The sequence below is a fragment of the Homarus americanus genome, unplaced genomic scaffold (genome assembly GCF_018991925.1).
Source record: "Homarus americanus isolate GMGI-L3 unplaced genomic scaffold, GMGI_Hamer_2.0 scaffold52512, whole genome shotgun sequence".
NCBI classification, from domain to species: domain Eukaryota; kingdom Metazoa; phylum Arthropoda; class Malacostraca; order Decapoda; family Nephropidae; genus Homarus; species Homarus americanus.
The window spans coordinates 15805320-15832813 of record NW_024735442.1 but is presented as its reverse complement, the minus strand read 5'-3'; the positions used below and the strand labels follow the sequence as shown (position 1 = coordinate 15832813).

The window sequence follows — 27494 nt, the reverse complement described above, 5'->3', positions numbered from 1 at the left end:
CAGTATTAACATGATAAGACAATTCACGTATGGATTTACAGGTTACGAATTTAACAGCCTCGTCTTTAATTTTGATTGAATTAAAAAAATATATTATTAATGTTGAAATTTGGAATAAATCACAAAACTTTCCAAATTTTAATAAGCCTCTTAAAATTGACTTAAACTAAAACTATATCCATCATATGTTTCCACAAACAAATTTTAAGTTACTGAAACAAACTTTACTTTCATTTAATTCCCAACAAAACTCTTCAATCCCCACAGCCCTGCAGTCATCTGTGGCAACTTTGACACTGATGGTTCATGACTACATGATAATATATAGCCATGTGTTGCTCACTACACACCTTCAGTTTCCAGTAGTACAGTATTTCTTCATATTCCTGATTCACTGTGTGTGTAATCGTGTACTCTAATGGATAATACACCATCTTTATATTCATACACACATACAGTAATTGAAAAATCAGAGTTTCCTGTAACTGCACTGTTGATTCAGAGTATAGATTTTAAATTTAATTTCTTATATCCAGCTCAAAAACATGACTCAACCCAGTTGCCATGGAAGTCAAATACTGTACAGTACTGTAGTTATATGTCAGATCACCTATATGACAATTTTATTAGTCTCTGTCAAAAGGAGTATGGCAGATATTATCAAATTAAATTACAGTATACAGTACATGTACTGTAATTATCTAAGGACTGGAAACATCTTGGAATAAACTCTATCATGCAATAATTCAAAATGGCATTGCTGAAAAAATGTGTATTGCACCAATTTTTACACCCAAAATCAATCAATCAAAACTACTGAAAACTGCTCAAGGCTGCTTTGTTTTCAGGATGGATGTCCTCATCCATCAAAAAATTTAAGAGATTATATCAAAAGTGTTACACAACACATATTATACAAGTTTTAATGTTATTTTGAGAAAACTTGTACACATTTATGAGGTTCATGATAAAATCTTGCCTGAAACTCATTCAAATTTATAAGTTGAACACTGTTAAAACATACCTGTAGGTTTTTCAGCGAAGATAAAATGTTAGTTTGGTCACCACACCTCTCACACTTGAAGAATGGAATCAAGAGGTTTTCAGTGTTGACTGGAAGGGGGCCTTGGCATTTGTGACACTTGAATGTTAACACTGAATTGGTCATATCCTTGTACATTGGCCAGTCCTTCTGACATGCCTGTGGGGGTTGAAAATCACAAGTAATATACAGTAAACCCTCGAAGATCCGGACTAGGGAAATCCGGATTTTGGAAGATACGGACAAAACATTTGGGGGTTATGGACTAAGAAGCCTCCTAGAAGTTTCCCTGAGAAACATCCCAAACCAGAGCAAAAAATTTTTTAGGCCCGTGCGCACTGCTTGCCCCATCAGTTGCTTGGGCACAGGTGCCCCAGGAGGTGGGAAACATAAACAGAGTTGACAATTGTTGTTTGTGGGAATATTTCATTCACTCCAGTATTAATACAATGTTTCTTATTATGTTATCATAGGTAAATGCATGGTTTATACATGGTAAATTGCTTATCAATACAATAGTACTGTATTTTTGGTGTTTCTTATATCATCTATTAATTGCCAGAAAATCCAGACAATCGGCTTTTCTGGACAGGTGGTCCACCCCTTTCAGTCCAGATCTTCGAAGGGTTCACTGTACTGTACAGTACATATATTTTTTTTAATTAATAAAAATATATAGTGACAAAAGAAAACCAGACAGGAGGGGTGCTCCCATATTATTTAGGTTCATTTGGGTTGATATAACATTCTTGTAAAATAATCAACTTTCATGAAAAAATCCCACCCCATAGAAATCACTGCCGTAATAAATTCCTGATCTCTTGTTTACAAAGCACGAAAAGCTGATTATCGTAGTTCCTTCACCATGTTAACAGCACTCTCCATCTCTCATGCTAAACACAACAACTGTCTTAAGCACTTAGTCAATAATACCATAGAGTATTTATCAGCACATAATAAATAATATTGTAATTTAGTATACAGTCAACCCTCGCTTTACGCGGTCCCACATTCCGCGTTTACGCGGTACCCTGCCGAAACCGGAATGCTCACATTCCGCGATGCGTGTACCCCTTTACGCGGAGAGCGGCGCGAGCAGGGTGCGCACAAGGTCGCCCAGTCATCAAAACATTACCGAGTTCTTCACCCGCCACCCACCACAGCCGGCCCAAGTCAGTGATAGTGAGGATATGGACTTATATGGACTTTGAGGGGTTTGACACAGAGGCCCTGCAAGCCTCTGTGGTGGATAGTGATACAATTGATACAAGTGATACAGGTGAGGGCCAATAATCTGCCCTCTGCCTCGGAACCAACCCCCCATCCCCGTGTGCCCAGCCATCTTTTCTACTAATGTAAGTGTTAAAAAACCTAATATTATTGAATTTCTCTTAATTATTAATTGTGTGTGCATACCATCATAAAATTAAGAAGTTATTTTTACTACAATGTAGGTATTGTGTCTGAAAAAGTGGAGTTTGGGGGTAAGCCCGGTCTCTATTTCAATTAATCCCGAATGTTATGTTGTTCACTTTACGCGGGCCGCCGTGGGTTGAATTATCCGCGTAAAGTGAGGGTTCACTGTACAGTATTATGCATCTGCATATTCCCTGGTTTATTCATTAATCAGTTGTCTGAGTGCACAAGTAGCCAAATCGAGCCATTACATGCCACTCAAAGGTAATAAATAATGTTGTTAGGAATTTATTTCCATGTCAAATACTATGCAGTATGTTATAATGATCCTGTTGTAAACTGAGTGAATATCTTCTGATACAGTTTATCCTTCTATTTTCAAGTCAAATTACAAATTGTATATTGTATTTTTGCTATTATTGAAGATGTTATATTAATTATGATGAATCATTCATTAAAAGAGGCTGATCATATGAGAATATAATGTTGAATCAATAGTATAGTCTCGATTTACGCGGATTTGGTTTACGCGTTTGGTCATTTACGGGGCACCTTGCCAGACAGACAATTTTTATTTACACGGTTCATTCCATCATTTACGTGGGAAGCAGCGCGGGCAGGGTGCGCACAAGGTCGCCCAGTCAACAAAACATTACCGAGTTCTTCACCCGCCACCCACCACAGCCGGCCCAAGTCAGTGATAGAGATAGTGAGGATATGGACTTTGACGGGTTTGACAAAGAGGCCCTGCAAGCCTCTGTGGTGGATAGTGATACAATTATTACAGGTGAGGGTCAATAATCTTCCCTCTGCCTCGGAACCAACCCCCCATACCAGCCATCTTTTCTACTAACGTAAGTGTTAAAAAACCTAATATTATTGATATTTCTCTTAAATATTAATTGTGTGAATACCATCATAAAATTAAGATGATATTTTTACTACAACGTACGTACTATTGTGTCGGAAAAAGTGTAGTTCGGGGGTCGGCCCAGTCTCTATTTTAATTATAATCCCATATGTTCTGTTATTTCGTTTATGCGTTTCACGTTTTACACGGACCTCCACCGGTTCAATTGACCACGTAAATGAAAACTATACTGTACATGTATAAACCTGGCAAATGCAGCAACACTCAGCCTGTCAACGTATAAAGTGTCTTACCTCTTATACTTAGTAGATCTAGTTAGACCTACAGAATATCTGATAACGTACAGTATTTCTTAAAACAGGTATTCTACATAATTTTACCCATTTCTTAAAACCCTCAAGTATCCCCATTAAATACAAAATTACTCTACATAAAAAGTTCATGTAAATGAGTGTAGGTAGCAAGGTTCAGTGCATTGAAGGCAGGACTCGACTGAGACATGTGCAGTGTGCCATGCAACACCCACAAACAGATGTTCAACCGCACATACAAACACACAAACTGTCTGAACTGATGCTGAATTTTCCACTTTTAAAAATATTTCTGGTAAATAGAGCAGCGGTCCAGAGTACCTCAGAGATTAAAAAAAGGTGATTTCCGGTGTAATGAAGTCCCATGTATAGAGGTGCGACTGTCATTTTAAAATGAGCTTCAATTACTGTACCGGGCATTGTGTTCAACTTTTAAATTTGTTCTTGACTTGTAACAGATAACTAACGGCACAGTGCCAACGGACAACCGGGTTACAAAAGTGCACTGACAAACTTGTTGAAAATATAATTAAATGTGATTCACATTCTATTACTGTACTCCCTATGGTTCCACTAAATGGTCTATCCTGTAGAAGAGGATCATCACTGTAAATTACATAAACATGCAGAAAATTAAATACGTACTTCTTTTCTTATTATCAACTGTAAAGGAGATTCATAGGAAATACTGTACATTACTGTATATCCACACAGCACACACACCCGCTTGCCCAACCACCCATGACTGCGCCCCCACCCAACCCCCCACACATAACAGTTTGCTATAATTCCCTCTTCCAATTCTTTGAATTGATAAAATACATAAAAATATGACTGTTGATACAGGTGATGGTTAACTCAACAAGTAAACACAAAGGAGTAAGAAAGATGAGGAAAATAAGCAGGAAAAATAAATGGGAATAAGAGATACTGTACAGATATACAGTGAAGGATCTACAATTGTGAACCAAACCAGGTGGAGGATTGCAAGATGATAGTGTTAATTGACAGTTATTCTTGGGTAATACTGTACTGTACCCTTACAACAGACCAAGATCATTATGTGACTTCTTTATTACATACTGTACAATGTTTCTCTTCAACACCTTTAGAATATGTATCGAGTCCCTTAAACCAAACTAAACTTTTATAAATCAAATGTATTACAAAACATTACAATCATTCTCCCTTTCTCACTAATTTCTTAACCCCAAAACAACAGCCACCATAAGTGCAAGTTAGCTGTAGAGACGGTGGCCATCAACAGTGGACATATTATGTTATTTGTGTTCCATTTTTTATGCATATGGGGGCAGAGCTTACAATTTAAGTTCTTTGCATTCTGTAACATCATTTATTTTTAATTCAGACGAAACCCCTATGTTTTCCTTTACTGTATCTTAATTTTTTACTTGTTTCCAACAACTCTAACTTACCTCACAATTGCATTCAAACCAATATCTATCTGCCAACTCCGCTTTCCGCTCGCTTTTGATTTTGGATGTGAAACTCTGGCCGTAATTTTCTGGGATAAGATCACCCTTACGGATCTGTCTGATTGTCTTTGTGATAACCTGGTTGCCACTGAAGAGTCTGGAAATTCAGTATTTGTTAAGAGCAGGGTAAAAAGTTTTGAGGCTTTTATCATAAGAATATAGTTATCTATAGTAATGGATTATCAATGAAGACATAATTACATACAGACCATTTTTTCAACGGAACTTACTGGGTGTGCTCTTAAATATTCATCCAACACAAATACAAACAAAACTGGTAACCCAGACAAACTTGGAAAATGGCTGTAAAATGGTGAGAATGATAATAACACATATGTATATACATATACACATTTTTTCTTTCTCTCTCCTATTTATGTGGTAAAAAATAGTATCCTTTATACAAACCAATACTTACCTGACTTGTGCACTGTGGCAGGAGTGGTTGAAGAGGGCAAGAGTTGGATAAATGGCTGCACCCAGAGATTCATTCTTGGATCCATCAAAACACTTTGGTGCAGCTAATACAAACTCAGAGACCTCGTGGGCATTGAACTGCACTATCTGAAAGAGTACAAAGTCATACTGAGATCAAAGTCTTTCAAAGATCATCTAAAAGGATGTGGTATCATCCTTGTGTTTCAGTGTTCCCTGGAATTTTTTCCTGCTGATGCAGAGTGCTAGATAAGTACAGAAATGATCCCCTGATTCATATCTTTCATTAACTAGTGGGTTACCCCCATCCACAAGGCAGAAAGCTAATCCAAAAAATAAAGAGTTGTACCACCATCTACAGCTACACTCAACAGTGTACTGTACTTCTTTTTCTGTCAAGTGGGTAGGGACCTGTGGTAAAAGTGGAAATTGGGCACGTGCTGTCTGTAAGAAAAAATGTTGGCAACAACTCAAAAATGTGCAATGAGTGTGGAAGGTGGGCACATAAGAAGTGCAGGAGAGTAGATGGTGGACCGTAGGATGCTGCTGACATTAGGGGTGTGTCCCAGGACTGTGTTGATAGGTTCTTTTACCCAGGTGACATGATCAGTGCCAGTGGTGGCTGGAGGTAGTTTAGGAGGTGCTGCCTTCATTGTTGGCAAGAGGACCTTCCTTTTGCAACTGATGTGAGAAATGTGATGTTGTATGACAGTGAAACATGGGCAGCTGAAGTAGATGCCATAAATAAAATTGAGCAAGCTGAAACTAGAATGGCAAAGTGGATGTGAAATGTGACACTGAAAGACAGGAGGCCATGTTCAAAGCTAAGAGGGCAGCTTGGTATTGAGAGTAGTGTACAATGATCATTCAGCTATTCACCAAGAAGTACCATTTTGAGTACAGTACTGTACTGTATACAATTCATACTGGAAAGTACCATACTGGAAGTGTAGAGTAAGAGAAAGAGAGATTTCTGAGTTACTTTTAGCTGCTCTACTGACCTGAAGGAACCTCAGCAGAAGGCTTCCCACAAAGGCTTCTGTATCAGTGATCTTATCACCTAAGGGAAAGACAATGCACATTATCAACAAACCAAAAATATCCTTTTTATATTATTTTATCATTTCAAATCTACCTATAAATTCAATCTAGTATTACAGGTCTAATGACATTTGAAAAAATAAGACAATTATAAGACACCAATTATAACACATTTTATATACAAGTTAATTTTGAAAAGTGCATTTATAAGAACTATGATAATTACAGATATTAGTTTAGTACAGTACATTCACTTATTTGTACATTATAAAGCATTTTACAGAAGCAATTATATTCAAGAATTAAAAAAAAAGTGACATCATCATAAGACCCCCAGGATGTGTAAATATTGGAGAACACGTACAGTACCTAGGAGACATAGTCAAGAATTTCACACATGACATATCCTTAAGAATTAAAAAAAAAAAAAAATCACTAAAATATCTACAGTACAGTAACTTGGTTGTGACGTTACTGAGTAGACATAAATTTGTTCCCCAGCAGCATCTGACTTTGAGCCAGTACTCATGACTTTTATACCCAACACATCCTTAGGAGATGATATAAAAGCAGAGGAAATTTTGTTGCAATATGTTAATTGGTTGTGAAGTTATAGAGCAGACACGTTAATGTTCAGTCCCAGTGTTGGATTTGAAATTTGATCTAGACCTTGAGCATGCAGTCATGACTTCTGCTTGTGGCATAACCTTAGGCAATATTATAACAGCATAGCAAGTTTCAAGGAAATAAGATAACCAGTTATAGAGAGAACACAAAATTGTTGATGGACTGACAGACAAGATAATGCCTTCAGGATACCCTTATCTTTGACACAAGGCCCAAATTTGTATGTATGTAATCCCTCTGAGTATTCCACAGGAGAAATACAGTAAGGAGACACCTAAAGATTTACTACCAGATACTGCCAATGTAGAAATACTGTGCTGGTGCATATGTCATATAGGCAAGTTTGAGCACCCTACCTAGTATTTACAATTTACGTAAAGCCATCTACAAGATTCAGTGCAGGGTAGAGCTGATAAGAAAGAAGAATTAAACCAGTGCATGTAGCATAATAAGCTAAAAAGGGTTACCAACCTTTATCCTTAAACAGGGGATATGCTGTTTCAAGAGGACAAAATATAATTTAGTTATCATTCTTTAGATATTGTAGTCTGTTGAAATAAAAAACTGGCTACCTACAGGAATGAGACACAACAAGAAATATAAGTTTAACCTTACTTAAGTGTGATAGAATTTTCTCATAAAAGGTACGGTGAAACCTTACTAATATGAATTAGGTAGTCCCCAATCATAATGATCTGGTTTAGAAAAATTCTGTGCTTACAAAAGTTTTTGTCCCAGGTTCCAATTTACGTAAGAAAAATCAGAAGTTGAGAACTTTGGTTGTTCATTTTGTTATTTTTTTGCAGCATCAGAAGATGCTGAGGCATTGACACAGGCATCTCAGGGTTTACCATACAGGACATGGTCAGCTCTTAAAATCAATTAAACTAAAACCACCATACAGTACAGTAGTACCCCGATTTACGCGGTCAATTGAACCCATGGGGTACAGCGGAAAGTGAAAACCGCGTAAAGTGAACAACAGAACATATGGGAGTAATTCCAATAGAGACCGGGCCGACCCCCAAACTCCACTTTTTCAGACACAATACCTACGTTGTAGTAAAAATTACATCTTAATTTTATGATAGTATGCACACACAATTAATAATTAAGAGAAATATCAATAATTTTAGGTTTTTTAACACTTACATTAGTAGAAAAGATGGCTGGGCACACTGGATGGGGGGTTGGTTCAGAGGCAGAGGGCAGATTATTGGCCCTCACCTGTATCACTTGTATCAATTGTATCACTATCCACCACATAGGCTTGCAGGGCCTCTTTGTCAAACACCTCAAAGTCCATATAAGTCCATATTCTCACTATCACTGACTTGGGCCGGCTGTGGTGGGTGGCAGGTGAAGAACTCGGTAATGTTTTGATGACTGGGCGACCTTGTGCGCATCCTGCCCACGCCGCTTCCCTAGTATATGAGTAGATGCACCGCGTAAAGTGAAAGTCCGGTTCTGGCGAGGTACCGCGTAAATGTGAAATCGCGGAAAGTGAAACCGCATAAAGCGGGGTATTACTGTATTGTACTGAATTGTTTTCAGAGTGTTTAACTAAGCTAAAAATAAAATACATGTAGTGATTTAGTTATCATGGCTCACAAGATTGCTACGTGAAGCAGTGGCAAGGGGCGACTCAAGATATATCCACTCTGGGAACACTGATGTGTTTAGTATCTCAGAGTCTGATGTGATGTCAATGGAAATAATTAATTTTTAGACAGATAAGTTGAGCACTTCTTCTTCAGATAAAATTTCATCGAAAATCAAATGGAGTGAAAATAAAACATATCAAAATGTACATATATATGTACAGTGGACTAGACTTATTGTTGGTATGTCTTGGCTAGACCTCGCAGTCTCACAGTACATCACAACTAGAGGCGCAGTTTCTCCCTAAGTTTAAAGCTCTACAATTTCTTGTAAGCATAAGATAACTACTGTGCTGTGTGAACATAATTTTTTTTATTATTGGCTAATAATCATTATGTACACCAAAAATTTTCAGTAAAGACATGTTTTGTAGCATTTTAAGACATTTTAGGGAAGGCTTTTTTCTTGTATAAAGTACTGCATACGGTACTTTATGTATCACAGCTTTTATAATGGGAGTCTGTGGGAAAATGGGATCCATTTTACTGAAAACCAATACTATATGAAAAGTTTTTCAGGAATGGATCCCTTTCATAAATCAGGGACTGCATGTATTAATGATTCATATACCTGTACAATCAATGTGGAAATTTCCGATTTATTGACCAGCAGGCAAAGTACTTTGCAGAATGTTCAAAAGAGAGCAGATTTGATCAGTTATCTGCTGGTCAGTTTTGGTACTGTACACAGTACACTGTACCAGCCTTGTTCCATATCTTACAATGAATGAATGTATATCAGACATCTTTCTTCTTGTATTTATATACCCTGTACTGTACAGTACTTTACCTCTCTCATCCAACAGGTGCCTTGAAGTACTTTATCCAACAGGTGCCTTGAAAGTACTTCATCCAAAAGGTGCCTTGAAAGTACTTCAACTCGCAGACAAAAGAGTAAGTGCAAGACCCTCATCATTTAGGACAAGTTTGTGATTCTTTTGCAAGTACATAATACTGTTAAACATGTAGTGAAGCACTGTACAGTGATCCCTTAAACAACCTCAAGCTTTCATAAATAAAAGAGGTTGGAATAGTTTGATGGATTGGTGAGTTTATAAACTCTTGTCAAACCCCAACATCAACTTGCTATATAGTTATTCAAAAGTTTTACAATAATGGTGAAAGACACCTGCCCAGATGTGTTCAGGTTCATTTACTACATTTTATTAAAAAACAAACAAACTATACACTACTTCTTATTACAGAAACAGGTTGGGGATACAAGAAAATGCTGTACAAAGCTGTACTTGTTTAGAATCACTTTATAGAGTACTGTATATTATAAAGTGCACAGCATTAAGTGTTCTTTACGAATGGGAGCTTGTTGCCTGTGAGATTACACCATCAAACCATTTGTGAAAGATAAAAGAACCAAACGAACCTTGATTAGTTGGTTAGGGGTTATCTGCCTCTCTCCATGATTTTTGTAATTCAGTCAACTAATTTGGTCAGTTTGTTCTCATGATGTTTTACAAAAAGTTACATAGATTTCTTCCAAGGTGTGTTCTTACAGTCACATTCACCCAGAGGCCGCAAGGAATAGATTAAGATAGTTACAGTGAAGCATTTTGGGGCTGCACAGAATTGAGGTGTCCAGTCATATGCTGGTGTCACACCTGCAAGCCTACAGGTCCTCTATTCTCTATGAGGAAAACCTTTGCTTGATTGTTTTAATTTTCTAAGACCCTGCTTGTAATGAGAGGCACACTGATTCATGATTAGTCATAAGCACATTACTCACATCACTAAGCTATGGATCCAATCATAAAGAAAGAGTTTCAGGATCAATTCTTTCCTGGATTCAACAACAATCACTTTCATTATTTACATATACTGTAGTCTGATTGAACAGTGCTGGAAGTTGCCTTAGGATCAAAAATGGTGATCAGAACCTCTGCATTGTACATGTGGGTACTATAATCAATATATCACTATATAAATAAGTCTGAGTGGATGGATTATGAAAGTGTGATAAGTACAGTACAGTACAGTACAGTGCAGTGCAGTGCAGTGCAGTGCAGTGCAGTACAGTACAGTGCAGTACACAGGTGGTTAGAGTGGCAATTTTCACTGTACTGTTTCTTGATCTTTCTATTGTTCACCTATGGCATTTTTGTTCATGTACAGGTATGTTACAGTTGCTTGAATTTTCAATTCTATACTAAGAAAATTTTACATATGATTACTACATTACTTCTTGTTTTACAATACTATATACTGCATTACTGATTCTCAACCTAGGGATACAGTTCTATACTGTATTAGGTCTACATATGTAAATGAATTATGCAAGTACTGTAATATAATAAAACAAAGACTTTTAACGTCCAAATTTGTAAAATACTTTGACAAATGATTACAAAAGAATGTATACTGTACAGCATTTCATCACCCTTACATGGTTTGGGGCGTACATTGACGTCTGCTACTGTAAGGAACACCCACGTTTAGGGTGATTATCTATGTCCTTGAAAATTAAAAAAATTCTGCTAATTTCTATAGGCCCTAGAACAATACATAAGCATGTTGAAGAGTCTGGCATCCATCCCCGTATGTATTAACCACTCCAGACAGAAATATGTCTACCTCCCCCTCACACAGGGTGAGCCTGCTAATGCTGCACCTTCCCTGAACTCTTCCTTGGCAACCCCCAGGTCTCTTTCCAGATCCACCACACCGCTGCCTGCCTCTTACCACACACGTCAACCATGCCACCCCACAGGACTTCTACAAAGATGTGCCTTTGCTCACCGCAGACAAGGACGAGGCCATGGTCACCATACTGCTGCCACAGTGCCTGATGAAGACTGGCAGTGGATTAATGGTGATACTTTTGTGCCTTCTCTCCATGCCTTTGACAACATCAGGAGTGCATCAGGAGTGCAGACTGACTTAATGAAGAATGACAGCAGGGAAGTAAGTTTTTTCCAGCTTTTCTTTACTCTCGACCTTGTTCAGTACCTAGTGGACCAGACTATCACATAAAATGTCTTTTTGTTGGTTGGCATGGTGCTGTTGCCCCACTCTTGTTAACTCCAGCGAACATCATTGGACGTTTGTGAAATGTACTCATTCCTAGCTCTGGCAATGTTGATGGGTTATTGAAAAGAACAGTTAGAGGGAGTGTAACTTATCCCATTTATGCTACCATCTTCAACCAGGTAATGTCAGTGAACCAATTTACGAACATTCTACAATCCTTACATTCTTTGACAACAAAGAAGGATTTCTTACATAGAATGCTGACAAAATGAAGAGGTCCATGATGTGTTTGATTACTTGAGGGTCAAGTTCAAGGAGACCTTTTACTCCTTCCAAAAGACCTGCATTGAAAAGAGTTCAATGCTGTGGTGAGACAACTTATCCTTCAGGCAGTATATACCCTCAAAACGGGATCATATTGGTCCTGTGCAACTGGATATATTCAGGATATATTACTGTAACCAGTTCGATGGGAGTGGATAAGACAGGACCCCTTGGATTGTCTGGGAAGGTAGTACAGATGCTATTTGAGCGACACCCGGATAGGGGTCACATTCCTTATTTGGATAATTGGTATTCCAGCTCTAGGCTCTTTGAGTACCTGCACCAGCACATGACAGGTGCGTGTGGCACTGTCAGGACACTTCCCTTCAATAACTCAATCCACGGAGGAAAAGCAATCTTCCCAGAAAGAATGTCAAGTACAGTATGCTGTACAAGTGAAATCCATGCCAGAGCATGCAGAAGCACTTGCTACCAGTGTGCTCACTACGAGGTTGCTCTGTGCCTGCTTCCAACAACACCACACCCTTCAAAAGTACTAGAGCACAGGAAAGACATTATAAATAGTGTAAATAGATATATTTGTTTATTATTTCTGGGTGTAGTGGTGGGATTGTGACAGCACATATGTGGTAAAAATTGTACTGTACTATACTGTACTGTATAAATTTGTTTCTTACCCAATAGCATATGTCAAGTGCCTACTCCTAAAAAGTGCCTCATTGAATAATATATACATGTTTGAGTACAATAAATATTAAAACAAAGTGTAGAATTATGTAAATTTATGTTTTTTATGTAAGTGATGTCTGAAACTCACCGCAGCATGTTAGCTGTGCAGCACGAGGCGTCACTGACCTCCACGTGCCTTTTAGAATTGCCACATGTAAGTAAACAAAAAAAAATAAAATTTATGTGTCAATTCCATTTTTTATTCACCTCCCTAAACAATATTATATAATCACGAGTCTAGTATAAAAAGAGTGAAAAAACTAAATTAAGTGGTGTTAAATAAATGCCGAGTGTGATATGTCATCCGGCCGAATAGGAGATTGTGACAACGTTAGATTTCCAAGGCCGAGGCCAATTCCCATGTAAACGGAGACGCTATACAACAATATGTACGATTCAGCCAACCTGAGAGTTGAGTTGCCACTTTCTAACCATTTCATATTATTTTAGACATCATTATCTAGCTTTTCCATAAAAAAAAAAAAAATTAACATTTTGTTAACCAGATGGGGTATCTAGGTTTATTATATGGAAACCAAGTATTGTAGGAGTTAAACTGAATTAGCAAGGTTTCACTGTAATTTGAAGAAGAAAAAAACTTAAATTCTTATACTTTACAAATGTAATTGAATGAAATATCAATTACAGTATTAGTATAGAAAATACAGAAGTTACTGAGACTTGTTAAGAACAGAATCTGAAAGGCCATGACACACAGACCACTGCAAAGTTCAAGTACACGCTTAAAGAAATATATATGAAAGATGGTCATTTGTGTGAAACAATTTTAAATTACAGGTACCGGTATACAGTACTACACAAATAATGGTAAAAAAAAAAGGTACTTCAGGAGTATAAATAGATACCATATTGTTTTGAACTTAGTACCAATATTTAATAAGAAACTAGTATGTAATATTTACAAATTTCTACTCTGCAGCAACTACCCAGTACATACCATTATCTAATTATAAGCAACTAAGAGTCTTACACCGGGTGTTTTAATCACCCTCTTCCATTGACGGGGGTTGTGATGTTTACAACGTTTTAAAAAATATGAGTCACGAAGGCTACCACACTACAGTGCTTGACAGGGAGGTGTGGCGGTAAAATTAACTTACTGTATTGGAATTAGTTTATTTTACCCCCACACCTCCCGTCAAGCACTGTACTGCAGTGTCCTTTGTGACTCATATTTGTTAAAACTCTGGTTGTAAACATGATAACCCTCGTCAACAAAGAGGGTGAATAAAACTCAAGGCATCAGTATCATAATAAATTTGAGAAGAAAAAATGGAGGATCAAGTCACAAAGAGATAAACACAAAGAAAAAGATAATGAAAAATGGACTGTTTGCTGGTGTGACCAAGACTGTTAAAAGAAAAACTTGGGATAGGCCCGTAGAGGTGAAAACAGACAGCCAAACTGGAACCAAGTTTACTCCCCCCCAAAAAATACTGTTGAGATATTTGGAAATAAAAATTCTCTTTCTTTTTGGGGAGGTGAGATCACTTGTCCTGCCCCTGGTTCTGATACCTATGGGTATAAAGTCAGAAAAAAGTGAAATATTTAGAATTCAGGAGGATACATAACACCAGAAGTGAAACAGCTAGCAATGAAAAGATAAGAGAGTGCAGTACAGTACTGTTTTGATGAAAGGGAACTATGACCACAGACCAGCGATATAGACGAGATTGAGAACACGTAGGAGACCAATCATAATTTCACTCTTTATGGGTTACCTGAAGATTAGCCCCACAAGTGCTTACATGAAGAGTTACACCCTCCCCCCACCCAGCTTAACCAGCCTGAAGCTTTACCACCCCAAAACTATCAGGGAAAAGGGGTAGGGCTAATCTTCACATAATCCATAAAGTCTAAAATTATAATTGGTCTCCTTTGTGTTCTCAGTCTTGATCTGGACTACATCACTGGTCCAGATACCAAGAAATGAGTCCCAATATGAAAGGGGAGTCGTTATATGAAAGGGGAGTGAGTACTGGGAAGAGTCTAAGGATGTGTCTGAAGTTGAGTGAATAGACAGTGCGGATATAAATAGATAAATGTATAGAAAGAGAGAGACTTGAATATGCTGAGTGGAGGGGCATCTACATGGAACACACTCAGCTGCAAACCCAAAAATGATATACAGTACAGTACTAGGACTAAAAAAGATGACACACAAAAATACATTTCACATAAGTTTTGTTCAAATTAACATGCACTGAAACTATGGAAGAGAATTTTTGCTGTACATCCATGAAGTTCATAAAGAACTGTTTGTGGCTACACATACAAGAAAATTGGGATAGTTGATTTTGTTACTGTAGCCTCACATTTCTTAAGTAGTCAACTCAAAGTATAAAACTTAATACAGTGATATCCCCGTTAGCCGGAACAATTGGTGCAGAGCACTTCCGGGGATGAAAGATTTCAAGGTAACGAGACGAATTTCTCAAAGCCGGAAAAAATCCCTCATCGCCGTAATTTTCCGGGTAACGGAAAAATTTTCTCAGAAATTCCAGAAACTGCCCATTACATATCATCTCTCGAACCCGGAAAAATATCCCTCTTCCCCGGACTTTTCCGGGTAACGGAAAATTTTTCTCAGAATTTTCAGAAAATGCACCTGATATTCATCTCTCAAACCCGGAAAATAACTCCCCCATCCCAGGAATTTTCCAGGTATCGGAAAAATTTTCTTGGAATTTTCCGGAAAATGTGCCCGTCGGAAAATCATTCCCAAAGCTTGAATTTTCTGGAAAATTCCAGCTTTTGGAACGATTTTCCGAGAAAATTTCAATTCCTGCTAATGGAGATATTACTATAATTCCTGTTTCAACTCAGTAGACTTGGGGGAATAATACTTGAGTTACTTAGTCCAGACTCAGTCATAAAATGAGTAAATTCAATCCTCTATTTCATGTCTCATAATGAGCTTAGAGAGATTTATTATGCCTCAAGTATCACCCAGTGGGAATTATTCAGTGGTTTTTCTCCATTAACTTTAACTTAAAATGAAAAAAAGAAAAAGATAATTATAGCCCTTTTCCTCAACCTGGTCTGGTTACCTCACACATGTCAATATTTCTATACTTAAGATAAAAGATATAATTTGAGGTTAGGAAGGAACTGAACGGTAAACTTGGTTATCTTTCCTCAACGATATAACTGCTGTGCTTGAATACAGTACTCGGGTTTTAATACAGTAATATCTTCTTGTCTAAATCCTGTGGAGTTAGGACCCTGCTTCTTTATGAAGGGGTATACTGTACAGTATAGCAAAAGAAACCAAAATAAATAAATATTTTTCTAATCTCTAATTGAAAACTTTAAATTATAAAAGTGAATATTATGATGAATAATAGAACTAAACAACTCCTAAGCAAGACATTCAATTTTATACTTACTTGATGCTGACCCTTTAGTTTCAAAATACTTTGTTTTCTTCAGTGCTTTCACCATAAACACAATCATGATGCAACGGTGGAAGAAGTCTTCAGGTGTGCGAGACTGACTATGACATACTAGATGGTACAGACGAAGGAAGTCAGATGGATCATACACCTGCTTGTTGTTGGTTGTATCCTGTAGAGTATTCAAAATGTCATAAAGTACCCCATGAAGTTTCACTGGCAAAGGACACCAAATACTTTGAGTCTCTTAAACTGTCAAGTACGGTACACTCTTAACACTACGTACTGTATATTCTCTTTCTAATTAAGAAAATATCTTGCATTTGGGGTGCAAAAAATTATATTTGCTCAAAATTTCAGTATGTACAATATAGGTTTTCCTCGACACACTGATAAGGATCAGTGGTCGAAATATTGAAAATTGCTCAAAATCTCAGTGTAGGTCGTCCATGACACGCTGATTAAGGATCTGTGGTCGAAATATTGATTATTAATTGTCTTAATAGTACCCTAGATTATGAAGTTTTGAAAATTAATTATGCAAATGAATATGAGGACACTTTATAATCAGAATTAATTATAAAAATTTCAACGACAAATCCTTAATCAGCATGTCAAGGACGGCCTATATTGTACTGACATTATGAGCGAAATAAAATTTTCAACCTCAAAAATAGGTCAAAAACACCTTTTCTCTCAGAAATTAAATTTAATATGTCTAACTACTTAGTACAGCCAGAATAACATATAAACACCAAAAAGTGACCCAGAAAAACCATATGCAGCGAGTAATTAGAAAAGTAATAAATTTGTTTATACTGTAAATCATTTGGACATTAATTATACATATATGAAATTGCAGACAACAGATCCTTAAAAATGTACATCTCTAGTATACATTTCTGTGTCAAACGTGGTCTATGATGTTTACCTAACACTTTCGCTGCATTTCACGCAATTGCAATTTTATTCTGGCTACCGCCAGACAATTTTATTCAGCTTAGGGTAACTTCCCTCTGCAAAAGGGTTGAAGATCATATTAGTGATAAACTTTATAAGCCAAACCAAATAAGGGGTCTCTTCTGGAGATCATTTAACTACCGTACTTATATTCAGGATGCCTCAGCTGGTTGTACTGTACAAGACCCTGCAGTATCTTCTTCACTGACAATAACACAAACACCCCCACGATAAAACTGCAAATTTCACTAAAACAAAAAACAACATGACAATAACTTAAAATGTACCAAGTAAAATCTCTCACTAATATAATTATGTACAGTAATGTACCTGTATATCAACTATGTATTACTTACCTTGGGATCCTCCTCGGTAAGTTGGTCTTTAAAGTCCAGGAAGAAAGATAAGGGATATTGAGTGACGAGTCTGAATGCCAAGAAACAATTGATGGACATTCCAGATCCCGTAAGAAGGTCGAGGATGGGACACTCGATGCTGTGGAAGGATGACTCTTGGCGACATTCCACAGAACAGAACAATACACTCGAACATTTCTTGCATGGAATTGGAGCTTTAGTTCTGGAAATAAAATATATGCATATGATACTGAAATAATAAAATGATATTACAGTATAGAGCTTTCTGTTCTCAGGTTATGCTACCGACACAACCTGCACTGACCGTCCCACTTACATGACCCTAGCTGTCTATAACATTTTCCATTACTGTATATGAAAACACACACACAAAAAACATAAAATGTACCAACTAACACTTACACTTTGAAGCACTTCTGACAGTGATTTCCATATTCTTCACGCAGGAGCACAGAAGCGAAGGGTTTCTCTGTGGCGATGACATCCCCGACCTCAATGTCTTCAGCAGCCACAGCATAACGACCTTGGTTGTTGTCATACTTAACGTCAACTTTCTTGGAAAGTGAAGGGAATCGCTCGTTGCTTCCACCAGTTAGGTTTGGAATGAGTGGAGCTGGTTCAATATATCCTTCAGGTACATCTGTAGGGGAATACTTACTACAGTATTTATATTTCCTGAAGGAAATCTGTGAAGTATTCTTATTTTTAATGCTCTACCTTCCTATATATAAATCAATACAGGGTTCCGTGGTTGACCTTTTCCATATAACTATTACTGTAAATAACATTTGATTTATCTTTATAAATGCTGTAATCAACCCAACTGTTCACTAATGTAGAAGAATGCAATTTAAGTCATATCTATATTTTTGTCAGGTGATTAATCCTCTCAATTCAATTATTCTTACAGTCACTCACCCCAATTCTTGACAACCTTGCCGGTCTCATACATCTTAAGCCATTTCTGTATCTCGGTTTGGTGTTCAATCCTCTTCTCCCTCTCCATCTTGGCCCAGTCGAGCCACTTGAGAGCTTGACGGTAGGCGTCTCGGGCGTCAACATGCTGCTTCATGTGTGATAACAGCCGAGCTTTCCTCTTATACAGTTTGTATTTAAGTTCCTGTTGATGGAAAGATGACATTACATTTAAGTACATGAATAGTGATACTAAACTTATGTATGTTTAATTGATTATGAAATTATTAAAAAAACAGACAGCGCGGGAAGTACAGCGGGGCAGATGTGAGGTTACCCAGTGTGACCCTACCAAAAGTCGCAGGTTTTCTCTTGGTCCTCCGGCTTCCTCCTGTACTAACACTGGACAATAAAGGTCGTAATAAAAAATATCAAAGAACAGACCAACCACCCAAACGGCTAGTAAGCTGATAATTGGTGAAATGATAAATATAAATCACTATGCTTCTGGATACCCACAAGAGCAGAGTTTTTCTCTTATGCAGTTTGTATCCAAGTCCCTGTTTGTGGAAGGTTGGAATTATACCGGTATACTGTACTGTAAGGTATACTCAAGAAATTAGTGCAGTTATTTACTTATAGTACAGTTCTACATTACTTATAAGAAACACAAAGAGGCAGTCAAAGAGAATGAGTTACAGAGGAAGGAAGGAAGATATGCAACAAAATAATAAAAGTTACTTAACAAGCTACAAACTTGAGTGTGGCTCAGGATTCTGTCCACTCAGCGTAATAGCAACAAAGAGTTTTCATTTATATTACTGTACTATAAGTTTATTACATTCTGACTAAACCCAACACACACACACATAAAGATATGACATTATTTTTCAGGACAGCGAGACACAAGGCACCTTCAGGGTGTCTACTAGCCAGACAAAACCAAATTCCCTGGCTTTTCCAGGTTTTCCAGGTACTGTACATTAATTTGGTATTAATTATGACAGCATAACGATATTAAAGATTTTTAATAATATACATGGTATATACTACTGGGAAATTTTAAGATGATATAAATGATATTAATCAAGAAAATGAAGACCCTTTCGTGACCCACCCCAAGCCTAGTGATGAACATTGGCAAAGACCTTGACACATCCCTTCCATATATTTCTCGTCGGATTTGTGCGATTCACGTGGGTCGACCTGGATGTTCCAAAAAAGCGGAAATCCAGCAAAATATGAAAAATCACACTCCTGATTCACCTAGTATATGACTCATGATTAATATGTGGATTAATCCAATTAAATAAAGTCTACAGCGCATGTGCGGGAGGTGGTGTGGGAGTTTCTTAATGGCTATAGCGTGGAGATTTATTATTGGGCAAAAGTTTTTGTCTTCGCCAATGAACAATGTGTGGGTGAGTCGGGAGCGGAGATTTGAATTTTCAGCACCAGATATGGCTGCACAGGTTGAAGAGCTGTGCCGACCTTGTGATAGTGATTATTTTATGTCAATTGCCCAGTTTCATCAGAAAAATAGTGAAGCCATTTAATTTTTTAGAAACATGGTGTATTACCGGAACAACGTTACTTGTCCAGTGTAATAATCAGTGTACACTGTGTGAAGGACAACACATTTGGCCTGATTCTTTAGATCAGGGGGTTCAGGGGCCAGAGCCCCCTTGGTTAGGTTAGGTTGTTTTTTTGTTTTTGTTTTTTGTTTTTTTTTTTACACAGAAAAAGAGGGGTAATGTTAAGTTAGGTTGCATATCTTTCAATATTAAATATATTTTTTCCTACAGTTTTTTATGAGTTTTGAACGATTTTTGCCTTGTTCTTCATTGAAAAGCACCTGTTTCTGTGATTTACCCAACAAAAATCTCCAAGTTCCCAATATCTTCCCTTGTGGTCTCAAAAACGTGTGATATCCGGCGGAAATGAATATCAAATTCGTTCGAAACTCATCAAAAACCACAGGAAAATCATATTTTCAATATTCAAATAAAGTACGGAGTTTGTTTTATAAATTTGCCCTTAATTATATGAACAATTCACGGTCATTTTTCGTTATCCACCAACCACCCTTTTTCACAGGAAAAAAATATTTTTTCGCTAGTTTTCTTGCTGTTTTAGATGATCCTGACATTTATAGATCGTAATATTCTAAAACTACAAGAAATCACAACCTAACTAAAAAAAAAGGATCATATGAAGATCCTCCCCCCCAAACCTACTTGGGGGGGAGGATCTTCATATGATCTGGCCTGGAGGGGGAGGATCTTCATATGATCAAGCCCAGTCGCGCTCATCTGAAGATCCACCCCCCCTAACCTAACCTAACCAAACCAAACCAAACCAAACCAAACCAAACCTAACCTAACCTAACCTAACCTAACCTAACCTAACCTAACCTAACCTAACCTAACCAAACCAAACCAAACCAAACCAAACCAAACCAAACCTAACCTAACCTAACCTAACCTAACCTAACCTAACCTAACCTAACCTAACCTAACCAAACCAAACCTTTGGATACTTTGGGGGGGAAGATCTTCATATGATCCAAAAAAAGAGGGATTTGCCCCAAAGATTAATGCTAGAATCATCTAAAACAGAGAGAAAACTAGCGAAAAAAGATATTTTTCATGCGAAAAAAAGGTGATGGGTGGATAACGACAAATTACCCGATTCACCTCGGTAAATGCTCACTGCAGAATAAATAGGTATAACCTGTAATATTTGGTTATTTAATCGCCAGCATGAAATATGATAAGTACACAAACAATTCAGTTATTGGAGTGGACTATTTACTGGAATTTGTTCCTAAAAGTTTAATTATTTACCTATTATATTAGTAGTAAATCATTAATTTATGGTAAGACTGCTGTTAAAATAACAATATTTTGAAGTTGAACCGAATTCACATAAAATTACGCCTTAAGGTGGCGTGACACTAGCATTGCTATTGTCAACTTTTTCATTACTGTCAACTTTTTCATTACTGTCAACTTTTTCATTACTGTCAACTTTTTTCACTAATCGTCGCCATTGTCGCTGGCTGTTATCATAGACCATCTGCACTGACAACTCGTAGGACAACTTGGACAGCTTACCGGAGTTAACTCAAGATCTATTTGGAGTATTCCCAACAGTGGCGGCTAGTGCAGTCCCCCCCAGACACTCACTGCCAGGCGTATGATTCCTTTAGAGAGACAGCTGAATAATACACTACCAACAAATATATCATTTTATATGTTATTTAATTATTTTCAATACGTTGCTAAGTGAATTTTCATTAAAATCAGACCAAAATTTAAGTTACTTTCATAGTTGCTGTCAATGCTGTACGATTGATGTTTGTTATTAATTGGCGCCGCCGCCGCCGCCGCACTTGAAGCACCTCAGTCTGGTACAACGTGTGGACGGTGTGGTTAAATCGTGCTTTCTTTAATTACCCTTTGACGATGGAAAATCGAGTGAAGTATTTGCAAAACATCAACTTTTCCCAGCTGACATTAAATGAAAAGAAGAGAATTAAAACTTTTTTGCGCAGTACCATGGTGAATGACAGACTGTCTGCTTTAGCAGTGATATCCATTGAAAATAAAATGATAACAGAAATAAAGGATTTTAATGAAATAGTAATAAACAATTTTGCTACATCGAAGAGCAGACACGCCGACTATATTTTCAATTAATACTGGTCCATCACCTACCACCAACACTACTACCATGCCCTGGGAATTCGTGGACATCAACTACAACTCATACCTGAGGTAGGTCAAATTTGTGTATCCTACTGTTGTGTGAGGCTTGCAGTCCCTCCATTTTATTTTTCACGAGCCGCCACTGATTCCCAACCCCATTTCAACCAGGGGGGCGAAGAATAATAACGTCAGAAATGAATTTTAAAGTGTTCCATACTTGGGGGGGGGGGGTTAACTCTAAAACGGGTATTTTCCCCTGGAAATAAAGGTCAAATAAGATTAAATCAAACCAAAATACATAGGATTAACTAATTTCTAATCTACTAAGGCAGATTGGCCGAAACTGCAATTTTACCGACAGTGCACAACAGAAAAGTTTGACGATTTTCTGAAAGTTGACAAAAAAAATTGACGAAAGAAGGCCAGTGTGACGTCGTCTATTAGCGGTCGGTCACGTCTTTTACGGATGTGCAAAATTTGTGAAAATTCTACTCTCTTTCTCCCTCTCTCTTAAGGGGCAACATAAGTTTTGTGGCGAAAGTCCAACCAAAATTTAGCCCTCCCTCACCTTTGGGTAATGGTGTTCAAGTGCCTCATCGATATCCTTGACACAATAGTGGTACTCCCGCAGGTGGTAGAGCGCGGCAGATCGGTTGGCAAGGCAGATGGCATACAGAGTCATCTTCCGTGGGTCCGCACATTCTTCTGCAAATATTTGTAAAAACACCAAGAAAAATGTGAGTATATTGCAAGAAGAACAGCGTTAAGGGGAATGTGCACGACGAACTAGTGCTAAATTAACGTACTATGTTAAAAAAAAAAACTAAGTAATTAAAGCAAAGGACCGCTAAACTCATACCGATTTATAAACCGCATAAACCAATCAATATTATCCTACAATTGCATTAATTCCTGTATTTTTTATATACAAAAGTAAGCAAACCCAACCTCTGTTAAATAGTGGGTAGTATTGTCAAAGTTACATTTGGTTCGTTTGTGTCGTATGAAAAAAGAATAGGCCACTGGTCCTGTTCGAGGTTCTCTGTTAACATTGCTTATGCTGTGAGTGGATTAATCTTATGAGTGTATATATTTTTTGTTATGATAGTAACTAAAGTAATAGTATGATAAGTAAACGCTATTATCAAGGCCCTTAACACATTATTAAACACAGTTAATGAACAAATGAAAGCAAAATAGATGATCCATAATAAAGTACACTGAATCTATAATAAAATATGCTATGTACAGCAGAAATTTAAATTTTCAAGAAAAATTATGTTTTTATTATAATGACAACATAAGAACAAAATTAGGCTATTAATAAACTTGTAAAATGAAAATGAAAAACTTAATAATAATGGTGACAGAAAGACAATGATATAAATAGGATAAGACGAAGCCAACAGATGTTTTAGTAGCATAAAGGTTAATAATTATTGTCATGCCGAAGAAGCGCGTATTTCAGCACAGTATCTAACCTGAGAACCGAACCTAACCTAACCTAACCTAACCTAACCTAACCTAACCTAACCTAACCTTACCTAACCTAACCTAACCTGAGAACCTAACCTAACCTATCCTATTCTTACTTACCCTAATATAAGCCAACTTACCCTAATCTCACCTAGCTTACCTCTAACCTTACCTATTTACCGTACCCCCATTCTAACCTATCGTACAAATTATCAATAACTTGTAATAAATCAGTGTATTCACTCCCAGTAAACACTACTCCTTGCACTGTCACTATGTTGAAATGAACTGTAGTTTGAGCTTTTCCCCATCTAGTTATTATATGTCTTATTTGTGTCACTCATGTTACTTGTATATTATTTGTAATTCGTAACCCATTCCCCAAATATGTAACTGTATATTTTCAGCCTTCTGGCTGCCAAGCTCTTTCAATAAACCGTTAATTATTATTATTATTATTATTACCCTGATCTGAATTACTCTAATCTAACCTAATACCCAAACTCTAACCAGCTCTACCTCTAACCTAACCTAACCTAACTCTAACCTAACCTAACCTAACTCTAACCAGCTCTACCTCTAACCTAACCTAACCAGCTCTACCTCTAACCTAACCTAACCTAACCTAACCAGCTCTACCTCTAACCTAACCTAACCAGCTCTACCTCTTACCTAACCTAACCAGCTCTACCTCTAACCTAACCTAACCAGCTCTACCTCTAACCTAACCTAACCTAACCAGCTCTACCTCTAACCTAACCTAACCTAACTCTAACCAGCTCTACCTCTAACCTAACCTATTTCTAAGATGCTACTAACATGATAATCATATTAGACAAGGATTAACTCTAGAAATACAGTAAATTATTAAGAAGAGTAAATCCTAATATAGAACTCGTAAATCCAGGTTGTTATGGGTAAGATTAATACAAGTGGAACATGACACACACACATACACACATAATGAGATATTTAGTTCATGCGAAAGCTATTAATAATGAACGAACCATAAGAGAAAAATAAATGTGAACATGAAAATATGGATGTACGGTATAATTATTAATGTCATGTTTTAATTTTTATTTTTTTTTGTGGAGAGAAAATTAATGAGAATATCACTTTGTGTGTAAATTAGAAAACCGAGGAGATAGAGTATTCAGAACAGAAAATTACTGTAGCTTTAAGCACTGATAATGCACACACATACACACACACACACATACACACACACACACATACACACACATACACACACACACACACACACATTGGAGCTCCCCATGTCTTCATTAAGGCACACCGGGTGGAGCTGTCAGCCACAACTCCATCAACACTCACTCTTGGTTTCTTATTCAACAGTTCCTCGCCGCCACACACACACACACACTCACGGTATTCCCTCCCTAATAATTTACCTCCCTGATGATATTTGACTCATCTTCTCACTCAAATCATCTTCCCTGGCAAAATTTCCCTCACATTATTCAATCTTATCACCCCCATCATCACTGACTCGCTTCTTTTTACACACACGATTTATCTTTATTCCTCATTCCTTCATCATCAGTTGTCACTTTTATGTCTCCTTATTCATCACCAAATCATCATTAATCACGTTGCAAACTCCAGGAATCAAAAAATAAATTCTAAAATGAAATAAATTTATACCCGCCTAAGGGATAAAATTACTGTATAGAAAAATATTTATGAATCTGGATTTTTTTGTGTTGGAATTTACGAACTTATTTGAACCCCTTGAGCACGACGGTAGATTCCTGGGGACAATATGTGTTAGTTTAACATATTGAGTGAGGTATCTTAACCCCTTGAGTACACTGGTCGATCCCCAGAGTAAGATAACAGGGGGTTATGTCAACGTACTCAAGGTTAAGTAATCGTACTCAAAAGGATATTAGAAATCCCTTTTATAAAATTCACTAACACTGTAAACACACCACACCTAACACTTAATCCAGTCTTCCGCCAGTCGTCCACCTTTACCTCACAACACACGTATATTCTCAGTCTTTACTTAGACCCCGACTTACGACTACGTGGACTTACGACCGTCGGGACTTACGACCGCCGCAGATTTTTTATTAAAAAAAAAAAAATAAAATAAAATTTTCTTCAAATGACACGCATTTTCTATACCGAAACGTTTCCAGTTAATGTAGTCTCCATGTATAATTAGAAAATTATGGGGCCCCATGTGCATTCAGCTGACTACATTAAAGGTAAGTGCTCAGTCACACTGTAACCATTCCTTATTATTTATTACTTTCACTGTACTGTATCCATTCCTCATTATTCATTACTTTTTTACTGTACTGTATTTCATTGTAGATTATTTATTAAAAAAAAAAAAAAAATTTTATCTATGTTTCCACTTACGACCATGTCGGACTTACGACCTGGATTTGGGTCCCTAACCCCGTCGTAAGTCGGGGTCTAGGTGTATTAAGTCTCAACATACACAGATATCAAACAACTTATGTATCTATTAGAGACAATGTACACAGGTCCGACAATATGGTTCTTGCGCAGTCTGATGAACACAGAAGCCTGGGAATGTTCGCTCGTTTTGTTATCGGGGTGAGTGAAAGTTTAAAATTACGGATATATTCTCGTGGTGACTATAGACATGTTTACTCCCAGGTGAGAGGATCTAAAAAACTAGTATCACTGGGATCATTTGTCTTGTGATTCCTTATGATAAGTGTTTTTATGTGAGGCAGCGTCGCCTCCCTTCATCCCGACCTCCAGGACGCGGCATTAGTGAGAGTGGGCAGGGCGAACAGGGCGAACAGGGGTTACTCAACTGATTAACTTCCAATATTTACCCGAGGGCACAGGTGCCTTTACCACCGCCTGGCTATACAGCTTTAAAGCCTCCACATTGTTCTTTCTCCCAAAACACTTGTTACCCGCTTCTTTCTTCTCCATGGCCTCCTTCTCGGATTTGCCCTTGAAATATGTTCTAATATCGATGTCATGAGCCGCGGGGAGGTTGAAGCAGAAGCGGAAACGCTCCTCGTCGGTCTTCAACTTGGAGAATTCATTGAACTGGTCATTAGAAGTGGCCTTCCGCACCGCCTTGTAGTAGTCCTTGAAGAACCCAGGTCGATCTGCGTCCTCCAACATCTTTCTACTCCTGCGAAAGAGAAAAAAAAATTGGTGTAAATTTAGGTCACTGAATATGCGACTTCTTCACAACACAGTACAGTACAGTCATCACAAACTGGTGTTCGCTTGGTGTCATCATTCATCTAGGATTAGTCATATTTCTTTCATACTATAATGTACAATATGAGGGTCACTATCACGCCAGTTATGAGAGTGTCACGTCCACTCGTCGACACACTCGGTAGGTCACTAACCCTCTACTGCTGGACCTCGACAGCTGGAAGTACTGTCATGATCTCAAATACAATTAACCGTAATAAATCAAGGTGGACGGAGAGTGAGCAGAGTAATGCGTTCACCACGAGTCACTACCAATGTTTACTTTCTGAGACAATGTTAGTAATGTCCTGTGAGTTATCTTTGTCCTTGAAACTTCAGCCAATTCGATCAATAACAATAAGATTCCGGGTCAGGCCTTAGTGTGTGTGTGTGTGTGTGTGTGTGTGTGTGATCCCTCGACTCGGCCTAATACAGCCACATCAAGTCATCCTTCCCCTTATACTAATCAGCCCCTAAGACAACTGCTCTCCACTGACCACAACAGCTGCTCATTACCAC

At 37.6% G+C, this 27494-nt stretch overlaps 1 protein-coding gene across 5 annotated transcripts in view; it reads right to left on the bottom strand.

Moving 5' to 3' along the window:
• Positions 1–27494, bottom strand: part of LOC121871068 (SET and MYND domain-containing protein 4-like) — a 128070-nt gene that overhangs the window by 2200 nt on the left and 98376 nt on the right. For 2 of the 5 annotated variants that reach the window (XM_042373179.1, XM_042373182.1), the window contains 12 exons: positions 26573–26904; positions 22843–22979; positions 18568–18769; positions 18052–18289; positions 17629–17851; positions 16307–16484; positions 12985–13032; positions 7711–7734; positions 6573–6631; positions 5555–5700; positions 5077–5233; positions 1025–1201 (listed from right to left, as the gene is read on the bottom strand). In XM_042373179.1, coding sequence (XP_042229113.1) covers positions 1025–1201; positions 5077–5233; positions 5555–5700; positions 6573–6631; positions 7711–7734; positions 12985–13032; positions 16307–16484; positions 17629–17851; positions 18052–18289; positions 18568–18769; positions 22843–22979; positions 26573–26904 — 1921 coding nt within the window. The remainder of the gene's footprint in view (positions 1–1024; positions 1202–5076; positions 5234–5554; positions 5701–6572; positions 6632–7710; positions 7735–12984; positions 13033–16306; positions 16485–17628; positions 17852–18051; positions 18290–18567; positions 18770–22842; positions 22980–26572; positions 26905–27494) is intronic. The other 3 variants (XM_042373180.1, XM_042373181.1, XM_042373183.1) reach the window with 3 other exon arrangements.